We start from the raw sequence: 19,860 nt of genomic DNA, 5'->3' as shown, positions 1-19,860 counted from the left end.
TTATCCCACGTCGGTTGTGGAAGGGGCTAATAGTCAGTTTATAAGTGTAAGGAAAAACTTCATCTTTTGAGCTAGCTTTTGGAACCAGAGAGGTCAAAGGTCACTTAACACTCATATCCACAACGATCACTTTATAAGCGTGATCGAAAGTTGCTTTTGGGATGAGAGAGGAATAAAAATAAATATGTATAACATTTTTTTATATAGTTTATTCTCAATTTTCTTGTAATCCTAATTGATTCATGAAGATAATTTTTCTCAAGAGGAATAAAATTTTTTTAACACATGATAAGATAATACGTTGATTATGTCCTATTAGGTTACTGTCTTATCTTGTTTATTCACTTCATACACAATATTCCTTATTTCATCATTTACTTAGGTAGAAAAGTGTCGGAAGTGATCACTTCAGGATTCCTCTAACAAAGATTCAAGTAATCTCCGATGAATGAATAAGCTGGAGGCCAACTCAAACAAATAGAATTCATGCCTGAAGGTGAGATGCCGAGCTTCAGAACACAAAACAATGAGAAGAAGATGAATCCGTGAAGCATCCAAAACCGAAATGGAGAAGATCGTATCAGCCACATCTTAATTACTTTGTATTGAACAAAGAAAACATAGAAATCTGATGTTTGTTCTACTATGTACGACCAATCACATTTTCATGTGATGTTTTTCATTTTCAAATGACGAAGGAAAGATTGGCTAGATCAACTCTGCAACCAGGAGTTCCAAAAAAGGTCCATTTCTGTCCTGGTCCTAGTCCTATTCTCCAAGCATATCAAGCAGAATTTCATGCTTTCTCTGCACTTTCACTATTCCTTCCTCAGCAGGCTTCTCCATCAAAGCATTCCTTTCTTCTTGAAAACAAACTCACCCTCTAGCCAATGTGCTTCGAAAGGAAAGAATCTGAACTTTCTCAAGCTCAGTAGCTTCCTTCTTTGTTGGGACTTCCTTGCTTGCAAATTGAGTATAAGCTTTGTTGTGGGATTCTGCCCCACTTTCTGTATCCTCTTATATCAGAAGAATAATTATGAAAGGGGCCATCAAGCTAGCATCCATACATCACCTGTAGCTACTCCAATTTGGGAAAAGAAACTCCCCGGTTTTGTTGAAACCAAAAGCTGCATTTCAACCCATTAGAGTTTTCTCAGGAGAATAAGTTGGGACGTTTCATTTCCCAGCCTAAACTTCTTGAAGGGCTGTAATCCTTGCTAGAATATTGCAAGGAAGGCAAGGAGGCATATCAAAGAGTTACAACTTCGCGTCATTCTTCCGATCAGTCAAAGGTGAGATTGGTCAAAAAAAGTTTGTCCTACCATGGTCCCCAATAATTTACTCTTTTTTTCTCTGCAACTCTTGGAGAAGGAGATTCCAGCCGAGCAAACATGCTGAGAAGGTTATGCCACTTCCCATGTTTCTCTAAACACCCTCTTGCTTTGGCAGATATAGGACAGAGGCAGTTGAACTTGAAGCCTATATCTTTTAGAGCTACAACATCAGGTAATATTGAACTCTAAAAATGCTGAATATATTTGCACTGATTGTTCACCAGAATCTCAATGAAGTGAGGTTACTCATCGTGCAGAACCAAGTACTGCTGTTAAGCTAGCACGCATTAGCTGGTCCATTCACCATGCACTCAGTTGCTCCCCAAGCCCAAGCAACTGATCCAGGTGATTATGAGGTCAAAGATGCCAATCCTGAGCTTGGTGAACGGTGGCTAAACAGTGGATCATATGGCGGCAGAGGGTGGATGAGCAGTGAGAGATTCACAAGCACATACGACCTAGTAGAACAGACGTTCTATTTGTACGTTCGAGTTGTAAAAGCGAAAGATATTCCTCCTAGCTCCATAACTGGGAGCTGTGACCCTTATGTGGAGGTCAAGTTGGGGAACTATAAAGGAAGAACTAGGCACTTTGAGAAGAAAATGAACCCAGAGTGGAACCAAGTTTTTGCTTTCTCTAAGGATAGAATCCAATCGTCAGCACTCGAGGTTTTTGTGAAGGATAAGGAAATGGTGGGAAGAGATGATTATGTTGGCAGAGTTGTTTTCGACTTGAATGAAATTCCTACTAGGGTCCCTCCTGACAGCCCCTTGGCTCCACAGTGGTATAGATTGGAGGACAGGAGGGGAGGAGGGAAAGTGAGGGGAGAGATAATGCTGGCAGTTTGGATGGGTACTCAAGCTGATGAAGCCTTCCCTGAGGCATGGCATTCTGAAGCTTCCTCTGTCTATGGGGAAGGTGTATTTAGTGTTCGATCGAAGGTTTATGTGTCACCAAAGCTCTGGTATCTCAGAGTGAATGTCATTGAAGCTCAAGACTTGGTTCCCAATGACAGAAGCCGGTTGCCAGATTTATTTGTTAAAGCTCAAGTTGGCAGTCAAATACTAAGGACAAAGATATGTCCAACTCGCACTATCAGCCCACTTTGGAATGAAGATCTAGTTTTCGTGGCAGCTGAGCCTTTCGAAGAGCTTCTGGTCATCACAGTAGAAGATCGAGTTTACCCTTCGAAAGAGGAAATGCTAGGGAAAATAATTCTCCCGCTCGATACATTTGAGAAGCGGCTTGACCACAGGCCAGTTCACTCTAGATGGTTCAATCTTGAAAAGTATGGCTTTGGAGTCCTGGAAGCAGACAGGAGAAAGGAGCTCAAGTTTTCTAGCAGGATTCACCTGAGAGTCTGCCTTGAAGGTGGATATCATGTGTTGGATGAATCAACCATGTACATAAGTGATCAGCGGCCCACATCAAGGCAGCTTTGGAAGCCGCCAGTGGGCATATTGGAGGTGGGTATTCTAAGTGCACAAGGGCTCCTCCCAATGAAGATGAAGGACGGTCGAGGAACCACGGATGCATATTGTGTAGCAAAGTATGGCCAGAAATGGGTTCGGACTAGGACGATTCTTGATACTCTGAATCCTAAGTGGAATGAACAATACACATGGGAGGTCTATGATCCTTGCACTGTGATGACATTAGGAGTCTTCGACAATTGCCATTTGGGTGGAGGTGAGAAGTCAGCTACCGGCAGTGCAGCAAGAGATTCACAAATTGGCAAGGTACGACTTCGCCTCTCGACACTAGAAGCTCACCGCATCTACACACATTCTTACCCACTTCTGGTTCTGCAACCACAAGGCGTAAAGAAAATGGGTGAGCTACAACTTGCATTTCGGTTCACTACCCTTTCTCTTGCGCACATGATCTATGTCTACGGACACCCTTTGCTACCAAAAATGCATTACTTGCACGCTTTTACTGTTAATCAAGTAGACAATCTCAGATACCAAGCAATGAATATTGTGGCGGTAAGGCTTGGTAGAGCTGAACCTCCTCTCAGAAAAGAAGTGGTGGAGTATATGCTAGATGTGGACTCACACTTATGGAGCATGAGGAGGAGTAAAGCCAACTTCTTCCGCATAATGTCGCTCCTTTCAGGAATGATTAGCATGGGCATGTGGTTTGGAGAAGTCTGTAACTGGAAGAACCCCATGACATCAGTGTTGGTTCACATCTTGTTTCTGATACTAATATCGTATCCGGAGTTGATACTACCGACTCTATTTCTCTACATGTTCCTCATCGGACTGTGGAACTACAGGTTCCGTCCAAGGCACCCACCTCACATGGATACAAAGCTTTCATGGGCAGAGGCTGTGCACCCAGATGAGTTGGATGAAGAGTTTGATACTTTCCCTACTTCTAGGCCGCATGATATTGTCCGAATGAGGTATGACAGACTTAGGAGTGTTGCAGGTAGGATTCAAACTGTCGTGGGCGACATAGCAACACAAGGAGAGAGATTGCAATCCTTACTCATTTGGAGAGACCCGAGAGCAACAGGCCTTTTCATCATGTTTTGTCTTTGTGCAGCCGTGGTGCTTTATGTCACTCCTTTCAAAGTAGTGGCCCTAGTGGCGGGTCTGTATTACCTGCGGCATCCTCGTTTCCGGAGCAAACTGCCTTCAGTCCCAAGCAATTTTATCAAGAGATTGCCTGCTCGCACAGACAGTTTACTGTGAAGAAGCAATCATCGTACTTCCGGTTTGCCCGCTGTTTCATATTAGATACATCCATTCTATGTTCTGAAAAACTGCTTTGTACACGATAACAGTATTGCGTACTCCATTTGGGTTCTGAAGTTAAGCTGGTATTGCAATGTTTATGTCCTCTGCTGAAGATAATTGTGTACCTGCCTCAATAGATCCCACATCGCATGCACTTTTGATCTTTCCCATTTCTAAATCACAAAGAATGCTGGACATCTTTCGCACGCTAAAACCATGTCCAAAACATGACAAGCACTCTTAAACCAACAGCTTTGGCAAATTGTTCTCAGAGCTGCAAGTAAGGATAGCTAAATGAAATCGACTGCATGGCAAAATCAGCTCCCAAAAGATGAAGTTCTGATTAATTCCAGGCAGAATCCACAACACTCTGCCTTTAGGACGTACAAAACAAGATTTGTTCAGTTAAGCCACTGGATGTATTGGAAGTGCTTTGACATATAACCCTCCCTTTCACATAAAGACAGAGATGACCAAGTACAGTACTGAGAACATGGTCAAATTTCAATAGAAACCTTAACCATAAGGGAGGGACACGGCCTGACAATCAGCGGCAAAGCCCTTTACCAAGCACAGAAGTTAAATCGAAATCTCACGACCTTCACAGAAAACAAAAATGATTAACTAATCCCACAACATAATTCTAAGAACCGAAGGTCAACAGGATAGCTCAATTCAGTGAAAAGAAAATCGCCTCACAAAGGATGTATTGCCTCTGAAAACAACAACATTTAGATGTCTATAGCAATGTGAGAATAAAAAGTACACATGATGCAATAACAATGCTCAAAGTAGCAAAAACCGAGAAATCCTAGCACTATACTTCATCCTCTAGAACACGAGTTCATGAGGTTTCATGCCTGCCTTGAGGGAGAACCTGGCAGCCAAATAGGTCTTCAAATCCGGCACACCTTCAATGGATTTTATCAATGGAGTATCCAATGACTTCTGGTCATCTTTTTTCTCCTGTGGAAGCACATTCTTCTCCTACAGTCAAAAAGAGAAAGAGCAATAAAAGTTATACGCTGCAATGCTGGAAGAGGAACCGTACTCTCTGTTGACAAGACAACAAAACTATTTCATGGAACTGACCTCTTTCTCGGCCTCAAAGAACTCGCCTTCTCCTTTCTTGTTCTTCTTCTCAACTTTCTTTGCAAAATACTTGTCATCAAATTTCTCAACATTAACTCCAGATATGTCAACCTTCGTGGATGTTGCAATCACATAAGATTGATTAACCCTTCTTAAAGGAACACCATTAATCTTGAACGGACCTGAATTTAGAGAATGAAAATAGATTAATGACCACACAGGAGTGGCTGAAGGGAAAAAAAAATTACAAACATAAGTTCTTTGTGATCTCTGTAGAAGCCATGCCTGGTGTAAAGTACTACACAACTACAGCCACACGACTAAGCTGAAAAAAAGAAGCTGCGCCTCCCTTAGTTATTAAAGAATGTCACTTTATCAGTCGATATTTCATGCTAGAGAACATTGACTAGTGAATTGAAGTAGACTGCAGAGGCAATTGATGTTACAGCACCGAATAGATAACTCATCAGGAACCAGATATTTGCCATGCATAGACGTAGAACCATGGGAAGATCGGAAATGTGAAATCTGGAAGCTTTTACAAAGTAATTTCTGCTTCTAAAAGGCGACAACTGCTCCAGCAGAATGCTTGGCAGGATTTCAAAAGTAAAAAACGTGGAAGCTCAAGCAATTAAATCTTAGCTCCCAACAAGAAGTTGGGGGTCATTTCTACGACACTAGGGTTCTAAATTTTGTATCATATAGATACTCTTAACTATCAATACATCCTCACTCCACAACAATAATTAACAAATTCGAATATGATGAGCCAAACACGAAAAGCCACCGCAAATCCGCGCTGAGATAAATGCCCATCACAAAGGGGGTGAACTCGGGAGGACTATCGATGCCAGAGTACATAACTACCACATAGTACTGGACACATGCATACGAATTTTTCATCTAAAACAGAATGCATTGTACAGAAGCATCAAAGTTTGCTCCCCACATTCCCGAATTCTGCAGTGGGTATCCCAATCTGGAATGAATAATGATGCAACTTAAGAGAAAATTGCGCCATCAAAATTCAGACTTAGCCAGCTCTGGCGTACGCAAGGCCATCCAATTAACGAGTCATGGATGTTGACAGAGATATGGAGAACGATGAACTCACCAGTGATGAGGAGCAAACCGGAGCGGAGCTGCTTGAGGAAGACAACCCGCTTACCCTTGAAGCGGCCGGCGAGGATGATGAGGACGGTGCCGGGGGAGATGGATGGCCGGAGCTTGGTGGGTCTGGGGTTGCGCTTGTTGAGGAGGGGCTTCTTGACGTCGTCGGCAGGATAGAATTTGGAAGCCTTGGTGCCGGGAGGGGAAGGCTTGGGGGCGGGGTCGTGGCGGGGGAAGGCGCCGCCGTTCTTGGCCTTGATGGCCCAGAGACCACGCTTGTGGTACATCCGAGACCTCGAGTACTTGCCTATCCCTCGGATAAGCTCCGGGTTCCTGCTCACCTTCGCACTCTTGGGCGCCATTGTTTGATCTCCGCTGCTCTTCCCTGTGCCCAGAAAATGTGAGAGACTCGCTCAGGTCGGCACGAGCAGAGGGCATATAAATCTAGTTCGGCTGTTGTGTATGCGAAAGAAACCCTAGCGGATGGGTCACGTGATGGATGGGCTTTCAGTTGGGACCGGTTTGTGGATCACAACAGGCTCAATGGTCTTGGCCCATTACATAACTCAGTAGGCCCACATAAAGTTCCAGTACATGTTGGGGGCGGAGGAAAATGGATAATCTTGCAGCAGCAGCAGATACAACGCACAGGTACTTCCGCGACTCCCTCCAGCTCCGACAATCCTCTTCCTCCTCCATTTTTGCTGGTTTGCTCTTTCTGCCTCCTCTCTTCCCTCCCATGGCATCAGCCACATTGTCTTTGCTGCTCTCCGTGCCGCCTCGCAGTCTCTATTGTCACTCCCACTCCTTCCGTTCATCGCCGCCCAGTGCAAAGCAGCCCTCTGTCCCAATCCTCGACCTCAAGCCCCTCGCTTTTCCTTTCCCTCACAAACCTACCACCTCCTCCTCTTTCGCCCCGCGTAGTTTGTACTCGAAGAGAGTTTATGTGCGTGCCGTTGCGGAAGAAGCCGCGGTCGCTTCTTCCTCTTCTTCTTCGGAGGGCGCGGCCGCCAGGAGGCTCTACATCGGAAACATCCCCAGAGACGTCGACAACGCCCAGCTCACCCAAATTGTTGAGGAGCACGGCGCCGTTGAATCAGCTGAGGTATCAACTTCAAATCCAATCATTTTAGCGTTAGCCTCGCTACCTTGTGATGCAATTGCAATTGCCATTGCGATCAACCCGTCTTTCGATCCTGGTCAGGGATTCTCTTCGTTGTTCATCCTCTGTCTGTCGGGTTCAGACCCCTGGTTAATGATCATATGTGGTCCGCATTATGCTGTTCAGAATGTACATTGCATCTTACTTATGATTTTTTTACCGAAGTGTATTACGAAAACATGTCCAAAGCACAAGATGAGTAGCTCCATGAGTGGGCTTTGATTCTTTTCAAGAAAAATTAAGATCAATGTCTGAACTTGAGATTGTACATTTTTTTTTTTTTTGGTCTCCTGTTAGGTGATGTACGATAAGTACTCTGGCAGAAGCCGCCGATTCGCATTTGTTACGATGAAGACAGTCGAGGATGCCAATGCCGTGGTAGAGAAACTGAATGGCTCTGTAAGTGACTGATGTATAAAATTAAGGGAGTTACATTTGTAGACAGTAGATGACCGGGAATGATTTAGCTCTATCTATTCCCTGGCAGCAAATAGGAGGCCGGGAGATCAAAGTAAACATCACTGAAAAACCTTTGCCCTCAGTGGATTTGTCCCCTTTTCAATCTGAGGAATCCCAGTTTGTGGACAGCCCACACAAAGTATATGTGGGAAATCTTTCTAGGTCGGTAACTACAGACACGCTGAAGCAATTTTTCTCTGAGAAGGGGCAGGTACTTAGTGCAAAGGTTTCACGGGTTCCAGGAACATCAAAATCCAGTGGGTTTGGTTTTGCTACCTTTTCCTCGGATGAGGATGTGGAAGCCGCTATTACATCTTTTAACAATGCTGTAAGTGGATTGATCATCGTTGATAGTTTATGCAATTATGTGGCCTTGTTGGCATAAGCTTCATATGGGTACACATGCCACAGGATGCCATTAGTGCGACTCCTGCCTGAGTTGCTAGCATACGCGTTAAATCTGTCTTTAGGCTTAAGCAATATATGCATGATCTTTGTTCAATCTTTGCTTCTAAGTTGTGCGGCTGCTCACTTTTTTTGTCTTCTTGACATAAATCTTAGGTATATAACCCTTAGAAACGTTCTCTTCTCTGTCTGGATCAGTACTTATGGTTTTCTAGCTCATCGACTATTCTGCCTCTTGCTTTGCAGCTATTGGAAGGACAACGAATTCGTGTGAACAAGGCGTAGCAGTGGGGGAGAGCTTTAGCTTTTGAGATATGCACATCACTTATGTATCCTCCGGAGATATCAGTATTTTGCGCTTTTGGAGTGTTTTGGTTCTATTTAGATACCTGAAAAGGGTAGGGTGTAAAGGAGATAGTTTTGAAGCTCGGTTGCGTATTGTAAGTTTCATCTTGAGATTGATCATGCTGCTTTATTGATGACCCCAAGACTGACTTGATACTCTTGAGTGCTATTCATGTCTGCTCTGAGGTGAGTGATTTAACCTAGGGCTCAGGAACCAGCCAGCCGCATCTTTCCGGAAGCAGACGAGCTTCCAAGATGCAACCTATTACCTCTAGAAGATTTATTGGGAGGGGAAGCTTATTTCGTCACTTGTGGGGAACTTGTCTTTGATACCAAAAACGTTGTGTGGAGTCTATTTCAGGGACCAAGAACGTCCATTGTGGTATCATAAAACATCCGAAACTATATCTGTTGTATCTTCTATGGAATGATAATTAACAAGATAGAGAGCCTCTTTTGCATATGATAATTTATTTTGGGAAAGTAGCCTTTTTATTTATTTTGGGAAGAATATAAAAAAAAAAATACGTCCTACTTCTCGTGGCGTGAAGAAAGGGGAAATTGGAGAAAATCCTTGAAAAGAAGATTACGATATGAACGTGGTGGTTGATATGAGAGGTATTACTTCATCTAAGAAAAACTGCATCTGAATGCAACGTCGGATGTGCAGTCATGCTTGGGTAGTTAATTGCAAGCTCTCATTTGCAAATTCAGCTTTAACTGTCAGTATTTTCTCGTCACTTTCTCCTGTTTGTTTTTTCTTTTTCTTTTGTTCGCCTAGGTGTTAGAGTGCGCACATAGTGACATAAACTATCTTCTTCTTTCGCTCGTTAAGAGAATGTTTCATGTATTCCGTCGGATATTTCGGAACAGAGACCAAGTTCGAAAGTTGACTATATATATTTTTGTATGTATGTGTGGTTTACAATATTTTCCCTTCTCACTTTCTAGAAAGAATAAAGAATTCAATATTTTCCTTTCCCCCATTTCGTCAAATTTTCCTAAGATAGCACGAATACAAAGGAAAGGAAAGGAAAGGGGGAAAAAAGGATCATTCCGTGGGTAAATCTCGAGAATAACGTTTGTTCAGTGGGGCTTTAATTATCCTTTTGATATTGAGCGAGTAAGAGAGAGAAAAGAAAGCGCAGAAACACAAAAACTGGCGCCACTCGCTGGTTTCCCGCGCGCACCCTCCCACCACCCCCACAGATTCACCAGCCCATCACCCCTTCCCTTCCCTTCCCTTCCCTCTCCTCTTCCATTCTCTCTCTTCCGATACTCGCAGTTCGCGACTGCTACGTTGTTGTCTCTGCCGACATGTTTTACTCGCAGACATTTCTGGGTCGGAAAGGTCCACTCGGCACTGTCTGGTGCGCCGCTCACTTGCAACATCGCCTCAAGAAATCTCATTATACCTCCACCGATATCCCTAAGACCGTTGGTTTGTAATCTCATTCCTTTGCGGTGCTTGATTCTCAAGATTTTCTTTTTTCAATTTCCCGGAGCTACCGTGATTGTCATTTCTCTTCGCCTGCTTTGTTCGGTTCACCCGTCAAAAGGAGAAGAATTGATGCAATCGGACTTCAGTCGCATGTGAATGAGCGCCAAAGTTTCTTCCTTTCTTTGCTTTGACGAAGGAAGATTGTTCTTTTTCTCCCTCCATCTTCATTTTGGGGTTGGTCTTCCTGTTAGTTTTCCTTTCCAGTCGCATTGCAACTAGCTACGAGTTAATTCATGGGTTCGAAGAAACGGAAGAACCTTACGAGGAAGAGACTTGCAAGAATTTATTATTTTGTCAACCAGTTTGTCTGTAGACTCAGGATTTTCAGCTTGGCAAATTATCATTCTCGTTCTATTTAATTTCCGCTTTTGGCTGCAGAAATATACTGAGTCCAGTTGCATTTACTTTTATCCAATGATCGTTCAATTCATGTTGATTCGGCTGAACTTCGAGTGCTCATTCCTCCTATTGCCCTGACTTAGTAAACTGTACTAGTCCCTTTTTTTATGACTAGTCTCCACGATCCTCCCAATTTTCTGTGTAGACGCTTGTGTACATGCCAGTGTGGGTGAAAGTGCTTGTGCAGCTGCTGCACAAAGCAATGGTATGGCTCTTACGTAATTCGATCATGATAAGGCCTTTACCTTTGTTAAGTCAAAAGATAGTAGGCCGGTCAGAATGGAGAGCAATTGACATAAGTTTTTTTTCGGGAGGGATCAATTTGGAAATTGAAGGAAGGCACCTCTTGTGGGATCCAATTTAAGTGACGCTTCCCAAACTTGCACAGGGGGAGCATATTTCTCACTGTAGCATAATAAGAACTTTGATTGGATGTTTCCTGTGATTCGTCTGTTTGCTTTCAAGTGCATGTCCATACACTCAGCATCTGGTGTTATTCTGTAATTATTTGGATACATAACTCACCAAGATTGTCAAATTTGAATATTTCCTTTTGGTATTCTGTAGAATATATCATGTTTCCCGAAGTGCCTATTGCTTTGAGGATGTCTGGCCATCTTCTGTTGGGCGTTGTTCGGATATATTCCAAAAAAGTGGATTACCTTTTCCAAGAGTGCAATATTATACTCACTGGATTGAGCAAAGTTTTTGCTCCAGTAGAGCTTAATTTGCCAGAGGATACAAGACAGGCACCAGTACAATCTATCACTTTGCCCAACACATTTGAACTTGATGCCATAGATTTGGACGGCACATACGAAGAGGGGTATGATTATGATTACTGTCTTGCCTTTCTATGGTTCCACCTTTTGAAATGTCATGAATCGTGGATTTTATTTCAGGATCCAGGATTATCATCTACGGAGCCACGAGGAGATTACTTTGATAGGTGACTAATTTCTAATTTAACTAAATAATGTTTTCAAATTATTTGGTTTGAAGTTTGCATACTTAACACAGGAATTTGTGTACTCTTCTGCCTTGGTTCTTAGAGCAAATCCCAACCGGAAGAGATCCTTATATTGTTGTATCTTTTGATGAGGTTATAATCTCTCACTTGATCATATTCGGGTGGCTTATCATTGCTTTGTCCTTTAACATCTAGAAATTCCTCTGATACCTAACAAGAATGGCTTGTGTTATAGGATATTCAGCAATCGTCCCAACATGCACTGGTACCTAATTCCGTGGTTAGTTTAATGGAGGAAGAGTAAGTGTCCTTACAAGTTGTCTATTTCCTCAATGTTAGGCAGTTTACAAAAAAATATGTAGTCTTTTTATCGTTCATTGATAAGGTGATTTCTATGCTTGTCTAAACAGTAGTACGCATTCTGAAGGTCCTACTCATAGTCACCCAGATGTACCTAGGGAGAGCTTCCAGGATTCTCCTCCTAGATCAAGGGGAAAGATAGATCGTGAAGTTTCTATGCCAGATTTGCCAGAAATAGAAGTTATGCGTGATGCAGTTCATGATGTTGGCTTTGAGAACTTTCCACCCATGACAGATCTTGTACATGATAGAAACTCTCCGACTAGTTCTGAGCAAATCATGATGGAGAAGGGAACTGTCACCCCTCTTGTGCCGGATGCCTTGGCTTCTGGAGGGTCACCACTACCTTATCAACAGCCTTCAGAAACAGCTGCTCCAGCAGATCTGCAGAATGCTGCCGTGTTTCCAGATGAGCCTGTTTTGTTTGGTGGGACTTTCACCACTTTCCAATCAACTTTTGTTATGTTCATGAGCTAAGTTTATGCCTTGTCAGAGTTTCCATAGCCCGCGTTCTTTACATGTGTTTTTCTATATCTCAGAGCATGCATCACCTGAATTGGCGATCCGATCAAGCCCACCTGTCCAGCAGCCACCAGCAAGGAAAAGGAAGAGAAAGCAATTATTTGACGAATGTGTAGTGTTGAAAAATAGGTAATTTATTAGTCAAGACACAAGGGCAGGCTCATATGTTCTTATTGTCTTGTAGTAACTCAAAAATGTTTTTGTGCAGCTTTATGAAGAGGGCTCTTGACGATCCCAGTAATATACAACGCAAAAGGAGGAATACTCCTTGCTCTGCTTTTGGTTTATGGAAGTCAAATAAACGCCTCAGGAAGGAGTGCAGTTTTCAGGAACCCCTCTTCGATGGTATTTGTCTCTCCAGAACTTTTATACTGCCTTTTGCATGCACTAGTTGGAGAAATCTTCACTAGAGGATGACACTATATGCGTTGCTGCAGGCATGTGCCCTGATCTTCAGAATGTATTTAAGAAGGATTACGTATCAATAAACTCACATCTTTTTGGCCAAGATGATGTTATTCCAGAGCCTGTGGATTTAGAGACACCAGGTCCAACAACTGAAGTTTTGCCTGGTCTTCGGATTTCTCGATCTCCTGATAATGCTACTGCTTTTGACATGGAGATTGAACATCTTCGGCATGACAAAGACCAAACTGGCCTCAACTTCCTGGATTTTGTTTCACTTCCGATAAGAGGCATTGACTCCTCTCTCGGAAGAGATACCTTTACCCCTATATCAGTGAGTTTGGGATCGGCACCGGAGCTTCCTGAGGGAAGTACTGTTGGAACTGGAATTCTGCCAACACCTGATGCTGCCATGTCCACTGGTCCTTTTAGTTCTGACATGGAAACACCAATGACATTTATAGAGGAAAATCAAGTCGAAGAGAACACTCGCCTTTCTGAAATTCCAGAAATGACTGCTGCTGAAGTAAGTCTTCACATGCTTTTCCATGTATTCTTCAATTCTTTTTTATTCCTATGCCAACTGGCCGATAACTTCGATATAACATATCGTTAATTATTTGATCCCTGGCATTTCTTGTGAATGTGTAATTCGAATTGATCTTGTTTCACTTGGTCGCTATATAAATTATGTTATGACTGTTTTCAGTGTGACAAAAGGCCAACACTCACTGTTATGGTTTCACCTTCTAATAAAGTTAGTACTGTGATTTTCCTGACCCTTTAAATTGTGACATGCGTAAAATTTCTATGCCTCAAAGTTGCTCGTGTTCATGTATAAATATTTCATTTCTGCGCATTCTTCATCTTATTTTGCATCACCAATCCCAGTTCCTTACACTTGGCGTAGAGTTTCTCTCCTCGGTGTGTTCTTTATTTGGCCTTATCTACTTGGCATTACTAGGTTGGAGTCTTCGACACATTGCCTAGTGCATAATGCTTCCTTGTTGTTTAATAAGATCAAGTGAAGCACACATTTATATATTGATTCTTTTTCCCTAGTAAGTTTGGGTACTGGAGAGCTTTGGCACAGGTTTTTGATTCTGTTGCCAATGTATATACAGGAACTTTATTTTCTGGAAGCAGAGGATACTTCACTGGCGGGTATGATGTGCTACATAATTTGCGCTACTACTTTTTTCTGTGTTTTGTATTGTTTAATGGGCGAGACATCTGTTGCTGACTGAGAATGCTCGATAGCAGGATCCTGCAGATCACAAGAAATTGACCCTTTGTCTCTCAGAACAAGGTTTGACCTTGTGTCCTTATTTCAAATGGAATCCCTTATTTTTAAATGCTTAATAGTTAGGTTTAACTCTACGATTGTAAGTGATTCACTTGTGCTTACTGTAGTTTACTGCTTGGGACTATTGCAGGGCGGTCGCTCAGTTCTTACAAAGACGTTCTCCCACTGCCCCAGGACAAGAAGAAGAGTCAGGTGTTAGCCTGACCAACATTCTAGAAGGAAAGAACAGAAGACTATGCGCAAGAATGTTTTTTGAGACCCTAGTATGTTCCTTGCAATTTCTATGGTAGATGGAATTTTTATGGTAGATATATATTGCGTAATAATCTAATCTCTTCCATCCACCCCACAAAACCCAATTACAGTCCCCATAAAAGAGCATCAGCGTTTGCACTTTCTACTAGAATTGTACGCATAATGCATTACCTTAACATTTGAAGCCTTGATCAGTGCTGCCCATGTTCTAGTCCTTGCTTATGTTGACTCTTGTGACATAATCGTATCAGAGATGTTTGACAAGATTCAAGGTTCAATGAATGAAGATTGTATATGTTGGTTCATGTCATACCAGATTCTTCTGTTGCGCCATAAATTGTCCTATGTGCCGTATAAGGGAACAGAGCATTTTCTGGACCGATAGAAACTTCCTGTTGATTGAGTAATTTCAGGTGCCATTTACAACAAAATCACTACATAGAGGATAATTCATACTGGTGCTTGCTAATCACCTACCACTACCTGTTTTGCTAGTTTTCATGCATTGATGCTGCAAATTTGGATCTGATACCGGCTTCCTGGAAACCTACATGATACAATATTTGGTATAAATGCGAAGAATCTTTTCCTATTTCTGTTAGGAAAGTGGATGCCACTACTCTTAAGTATAGCTAACAAATGATTGACACTTCTCCTTGATTTATCATTCTTCATACTAAGCTAATATTCTGGATCATTTTCTCAGTCGGTGATTACTCATGATGTGGACAGGTTTTGAAGAGTTATGGACTCATTGACGTGCAACAAGATGAAGCTTATGGTGATATATCACTGAAGTTGACTCCTACACTTTCAAAGGGACCAATTTAATGTTAGATAAATATGTGGTCGATATCATTTTCCTGTACATAGACACAAGATCATTATGAGTAATGAAGGTGACTCCTCTCTGCAATGATGTTTCAGGTCTCCACTAATTTCTCTTTTCCTCTGCATGACCAAAAAGGCTCGAGAGCTTTGTAGGATCATCAGCTAGCCATTTGCTTTATTTATGCAGCGCAGTAAAACAAGATGTTTGAACACGATTTCTCTTAACTTCATGTATAGATGCCTCCACATAATTTCCAGAATGTGGTTTTAACATTCTGGAGAGCAAGAAACTGGTATATAGAATAGGCAATGGATGCCCTCCATGATATTAGGAGCCTGCAGTTGGCTGCCAAACTTGCTCTTCACCAGGTGCGGCGAATGTGCCATCCCAACTTTCATTAAGTTTGCATCAATATCCAAATCCTCACCTTTGATTTGACAGGCAGGACTTATTTGGATGACATAACTGGATGCTTGTTGAACAGGAGTTGTAGTTTTATCATTCAAATTGTCGAGCTTCTTTTGGTAATGGCCCCTCAAGTGACACTCAACTCAACAACCCAAGAACTGAAAAGTCAAGGATATCACCTCCGAAATTACTAAGATCCAAATAACACACTAGTAAGACACCTGATCTGGAAATAACACCCTAAATTTTTAGCCCTAAGTATACTCAAAATGAGACTAAAGTACCCCCAAGAGTAGAAACCCCAAACCCTCAATAAATCCTCAACATTGATTAACGAATCACAATCATTAGAAAACCCTAATATCCTAATTTTCTCATAACCGCCGACACTCCATTAAACTCTTAACCTCGAACAACCCAAAAATTCCAATTACCTTGGAATATGACTCTAAATGCAAAATAGCAGCAAATAGGAAATAGCCCGTAAATCAACACTTTGTGTGCCCTAAATAACCCATAAACCCCAAAAAATTAAGAATACATTCCCAAGAATTCTAAAATCCAAAGATAACCCATAAATGACGCCAAATTATGAAATAACCCTAAAACTAGAAATAGACCCTAAATGAGCCTCAAGTAACCTCTCTTTATAATCCCTTGAGAAATTCTAAGTACCGAATGACCCTTGAAAAAACCCTTCGTTAAAACTAATTTCATGAAAAACTCATCATCCCCGGGTGCTCAATGACTAACCCCTTAACCCCAAAAACCTAAAACAACCCTAAAATAAACAATAATTGAGTAAGTTTTTAGGTTTTAGGGTTTAGGTCATTAGTAGGAGTGAGCAGTTCTAGATTTCGTATAGGTTTCACATGGAACTTGCCCATCGGAACATGTTCCTTATTTTTTGGCACTTGGAGCCTACCTTGCATATCTTGAAATCTAGAACCTACCCTATCACAAATTCGAGGATGGGTTCCAGGGTCTACCCAAGTTCTATCAATATTTTTCATTAAACTATTGTAGTGAATTATCATCTTTAATGATTACCATTTGCTGCAATAATCCACTAATCACAACTCTAATTCAAACAAACGAATAAATATGAAACGTGAACAAAGTAAAATTCTCAGTCATAAATATCGCTGAAAATGGAAATTCAAATTAGTGGTTCCAAATTACATACTTATTATTGGATGCCATGGAACATCGTATGATTGCACGAAAACATATACAAAGAAAAACACAAAAACTTGTTCTAGGTTCCAGTCTTCACCTACTTGGAATCTGGAACCTACTCGTTAGAACATGTTCCTCAATTTTTGGAATCGATAACCTACCCTACAAACAATGGAAACCGGAACATGATAGGTTCTCTACCGATCTAATTTCGGGTTTCGGGTTCTACCTTAGAATCATGCTCACCCCTAATTATGGGCTTAGGGTTTGGGTTTGAGGTTTAGGGTTTGGGGTGGTTTAATGATTTGAGGTTTAGATTCGATACAAAAAAAGTAGATATAGAAAACACAATTCGTCTCAAGCAAGAGTCTTTTTGATTTGTGACAAGTACATTGTAAGTCCTAAAACTTGACATGAAAGTGTAATTGAGTCCCAAAATTAAAAAAAAAATGCAATCAAGTCCTAAAACTAGTCAAATTGGTCCAATCAAATTCTTTCGTTGATTGCATTTATTGAAAGTTTTAGGACTCGATTGCATTTCTTAATAAGTTTTAAGACTCGATTGTACTTTTTGAAAATTTTATGACTCGATTGCACTTTAATGATAAGGTTTAAGACTCAATTGCACTTTAATGATAATTTTTAAGGCTCGATTGCACTTTTTGAAAGTTTTATGACTTAATTGCATTTTCATGATAAGTTTTAAGACTCGATTGCACTTTTTGAAAATTTTAAGACGAAATTATACTTTCATAATAAGTATTAGGACTTCTAATATACTTATGCCTTTTGATTCTAGACAAGTTATTGAAAGTCTTGGACAATAATTTAAAATATTGAACTAGGGAAAAAAGGTAAGAAAAGGGAGAACAAGTCGAATTGCTATTGGCAATAACATTGGTCCAGTGAATCTCAAAATGATTCCTACGTCCTTTTCATGGTCCTCACTTTTAATTTTTTGCTTAAATATGTTACCCATTTTTTTTGAAATTTAGTTCTTTTAGTCAATGTCAAAAGGTCCCATGTTGCGAGTCTTATGACCATGCATCTATTTTAACGCCAGCGCAGTCCCTCAAGGGTACATGCGGATACAATTGTGTATGCACAAAGCAAAATAAAGCCAAAAAAAAAAAAAATCCATTTTAGACGGCAAAAGGATATTAGGAGTGCCAATATTTATGTACGGTACTTACTTTAATGCTAATATTTTTTTTGGATCACTTAAGTGCTGTTGCACGTCGAAATCTTTCGACAGGGCTTTCTTGGTTATGGGTTCCGGGCCCAAAATAACTATAACCCAAAAGGGGTTGCTAACGCGAGAATCTTTTATCGAACTTAATCCGTTCCTTTTCCGAAAAGGAGTTTTGGGTTAGTTTTGGACAGAGAGTGTCAAATGCAGTAAATGTCTTTATTAACATAAAAGGCGTGTTCGGCCACCGGTTCCAATTTTAAGGACTAGGAACCGGATTGCCGCTCTTTGGAATCGAGAGCCGGACCATTGGTCTAGTCCAGTTAGTCCGATTTACTCATCCTGTTGGTGCATAGCACACTAGGTAGTTGGTGCTCTTTTGGCGGGATTAGGAACCGTTTCATTTCTTTGGCAACGGCAACCGCTAGGCCGTGTAATTCCGATCGGCACGGCACGGCACGACGTAGCAAGCATTCTTGTAAGGAGCGTTGGTCCATCATAAGTCGCGACCGACATCAGACCAATTCGGCGTCACTAATTCATGTGCATTTGACAAGTCATGTGATTTCGATCGGCATGGCACGAATTTATCGGGAAACCATCATATGACCACGCGATCACACTAGACAACCAATCAATTCTTATCTTTTGTATTTAGTCAAATGCTTACACGGTTGTGCTCAAAGACTTGGCCCAAGGCCATTTTCATGCTCAAATATGCGGTTTGATTCCACACGTGGTTACATGAATGCATAATTTATCCACTAGACTTTGTATATGATACAGGGCGATTAATTCTTATATATATACATATATATGCACCTACAACACTCGGCAGTCAAGTAACAACACCCAATAATCACTCGAGAATGATAATTAATTAATTAATTAATAATTAACTATCCCGATTATAATTGTTTAGTCTAACTGTAATTCTTTAATCCGATTACACATAGTCGAGCCTATAATACCCGGTCGGTCAGACGGTCCATCGTCCACTTGACTCGAGCCAATCACTTGCTCGCGATTGAACAATCACGATCAATCACCAACTATAGTCTAATCATTAATTAGCCACAACCCAACTAGCTAACCAGGCTAACTTATTTAATTGTGGTCATTTACCCTAATTCCAATCCCTAACTAAAATAGACCATAATTATCTAGTAAATACCTATTTACACTTATTGAACTAACCCTAAACGTAATTAATGACCTAACCGTGAGTTAGGGGTTAACTCACCAATTAACAACTTTCGGCGACGACTCGGGTGCGTCGGCGACGACTACGACAAAGGTGAAGTTCACGGCGGTACGGGTAGGTTTGGGTTCCTAGGTCCAAGAGGGGTTTTGACCTTGAGCTCTCGAGTAAAGGGGCCCTTGGCAGCCGATGGGTTGATGGCGGTAGGTGGCGGCAGCTTGTTGGTCCGAGTCATGGGCTTCGACGGCAATAATGGCTTTGGATGGCACGATAACGGCTTACTAGCGGAGCGGTTTCGGGCCTGAGGGTTTCACAAGGTTGAGGTCGAGGAGACCGGCTCGGGTTCCTCAATGGTCGATGGGGTTATAGCGGGTGATTGGGTTGAGCGAAAATAGGCTAGCGACGAGGATGAAGGTAGGTGGAGGCTGGTTGAGAGAGAGCAAAGGAGGAGGGGTTGCGGCTCTGTTCCGGTGGAGCTCACGGGCTTGGGTCGTGTGGGCTTGGCGGCAACGATACATGAGGGCCGCAAGCAACAATTCGATCGCAATTGTTGTGGTGGCCGGCGACGATGAGGCAAGAGGATGGGGGCGGCGGTTTGTGGGTTCTCGGGTTTGGGGGTTTTTGGGCGTTGCTTGAGGTTGCGGGGCTAGAGGGCTCGGCTGGTTAGGCTTAATGGCAC

At 41.8% G+C, this 19,860-nt stretch overlaps 4 protein-coding genes across 8 annotated transcripts; 3 read left to right on the top strand and 1 right to left on the bottom strand.

Annotated features, from left to right (window-relative positions):
- The first annotated feature begins 615 nt into the window (after positions 1–615).
- On the top strand, positions 616–4,547 carry LOC115756531 (FT-interacting protein 1-like). The gene is made up of 3 exons (XM_030696356.2): positions 616–1,292; positions 1,450–1,506; positions 1,592–4,547. Exon 3 carries the CDS (start codon positions 1,640–1,642, stop codon positions 4,034–4,036), a length of 2,397 nt encoding a protein of 798 aa, XP_030552216.2. The 5' UTR covers positions 616–1,292; positions 1,450–1,506; positions 1,592–1,639; the 3' UTR covers positions 4,037–4,547.
- Positions 4,548–4,760: 213 nt separating this feature from the next.
- On the bottom strand, positions 4,761–6,724 carry LOC115756535 (60S ribosomal protein L6-like). Its single transcript, XM_030696360.2, has 3 exons — positions 6,288–6,724; positions 5,174–5,355; positions 4,761–5,068 (listed from the first exon to the last, which is right to left on the bottom strand). Exons 1-3 carry the CDS (start codon positions 6,643–6,645, stop codon positions 4,913–4,915), a joined length of 696 nt encoding a protein of 231 aa, XP_030552220.1. The 5' UTR covers positions 6,646–6,724; the 3' UTR covers positions 4,761–4,912.
- A 172-nt stretch (positions 6,725–6,896) lies between these two features.
- LOC115756525 (30S ribosomal protein 2, chloroplastic) lies at positions 6,897–8,823 on the top strand. The gene is made up of 4 exons (XM_030696351.2): positions 6,897–7,388; positions 7,743–7,844; positions 7,933–8,232; positions 8,556–8,823. The coding sequence occupies exons 1-4, from the start codon at positions 6,897–6,899 to the stop codon at positions 8,592–8,594; spliced, it is 933 nt and encodes a 310-aa protein (XP_030552211.1). The 3' UTR covers positions 8,595–8,823.
- A 1,030-nt stretch (positions 8,824–9,853) lies between these two features.
- On the top strand, positions 9,854–15,425 carry LOC115756503 (sister chromatid cohesion 1 protein 3). Of its 5 annotated transcripts, none has more exons than XM_048284615.1 (13): positions 9,855–10,095; positions 11,122–11,380; positions 11,457–11,503; positions 11,607–11,656; positions 11,760–11,824; positions 11,938–12,311; positions 12,424–12,535; positions 12,615–12,751; positions 12,844–13,337; positions 13,936–13,975; positions 14,072–14,120; positions 14,248–14,380; positions 15,105–15,425. In XM_048284615.1, exons 1-13 carry the CDS (start codon positions 9,972–9,974, stop codon positions 15,201–15,203), a joined length of 1,983 nt encoding a protein of 660 aa, XP_048140572.1. In that variant the 5' UTR covers positions 9,855–9,971; the 3' UTR covers positions 15,204–15,425. The 5 variants fall into 5 exon arrangements, with proteins under 5 accessions (XP_048140574.1, XP_048140572.1, XP_048140571.1 ...); XM_048284614.1 differs by having other exon boundaries at positions 9,856–10,095; positions 11,935–12,311; positions 14,075–14,120; positions 15,105–15,357; XM_048284613.1 differs by having other exon boundaries at positions 9,856–10,095; positions 11,935–12,311; positions 15,105–15,357.
- Positions 15,426–19,860: the final 4,435 nt, after the last annotated feature.

The sequence above is a fragment of the Rhodamnia argentea genome, chromosome 8 (genome assembly GCF_020921035.1).
Source record: "Rhodamnia argentea isolate NSW1041297 chromosome 8, ASM2092103v1, whole genome shotgun sequence".
Taxonomy (NCBI): domain Eukaryota; kingdom Viridiplantae; phylum Streptophyta; class Magnoliopsida; order Myrtales; family Myrtaceae; genus Rhodamnia; species Rhodamnia argentea.
This window is presented reverse-complemented; position numbering and strand designations above follow the sequence as displayed.

Bases quoted from the DNA above. Each gene is read 5' to 3' on its own strand.
- LOC115756503 (XM_048284613.1), top strand. From the start codon at position 9,972: ATGTTTTACTCGCAGACATTTCTGGGTCGGAAAGGTCCACTCGGCACT. The intron at 12,312-12,423 runs GTGGGACTTTCA...TCTATATCTCAG, and splicing joins AGATGAGCCTGTTTTGTTTG to AGCATGCATCACCTGAATTG. The intron at 13,976-14,071 runs GTATGATGTGCT...AATGCTCGATAG, and splicing joins AGAGGATACTTCACTGGCGG to CAGGATCCTGCAGATCACAA.
- LOC115756531 (XM_030696356.2), top strand. From the start codon at position 1,640: ATGCACTCAGTTGCTCCCCAAGCCCAAGCAACTGATCCAGGTGATTAT.
- LOC115756535 (XM_030696360.2), bottom strand. From the start codon at position 6,645: ATGGCGCCCAAGAGTGCGAAGGTGAGCAGGAACCCGGAGCTTATCCGA. The intron at 5,356-6,287 runs GTGAGTTCATCG...CTCTAAATTCAG, and splicing joins CGGTTTGCTCCTCATCACTG to GTCCGTTCAAGATTAATGGT. The intron at 5,069-5,173 runs GTCAGTTCCATG...TTTTGACTGTAG, and splicing joins TCTTTGAGGCCGAGAAAGAG to GAGAAGAATGTGCTTCCACA.
- LOC115756525 (XM_030696351.2), top strand. From the start codon at position 6,897: ATGGATAATCTTGCAGCAGCAGCAGATACAACGCACAGGTACTTCCGC. The intron at 7,389-7,742 runs GTATCAACTTCA...GTCTCCTGTTAG, and splicing joins GCGCCGTTGAATCAGCTGAG to GTGATGTACGATAAGTACTC. The intron at 8,233-8,555 runs GTAAGTGGATTG...CTTGCTTTGCAG, and splicing joins TTACATCTTTTAACAATGCT to CTATTGGAAGGACAACGAAT.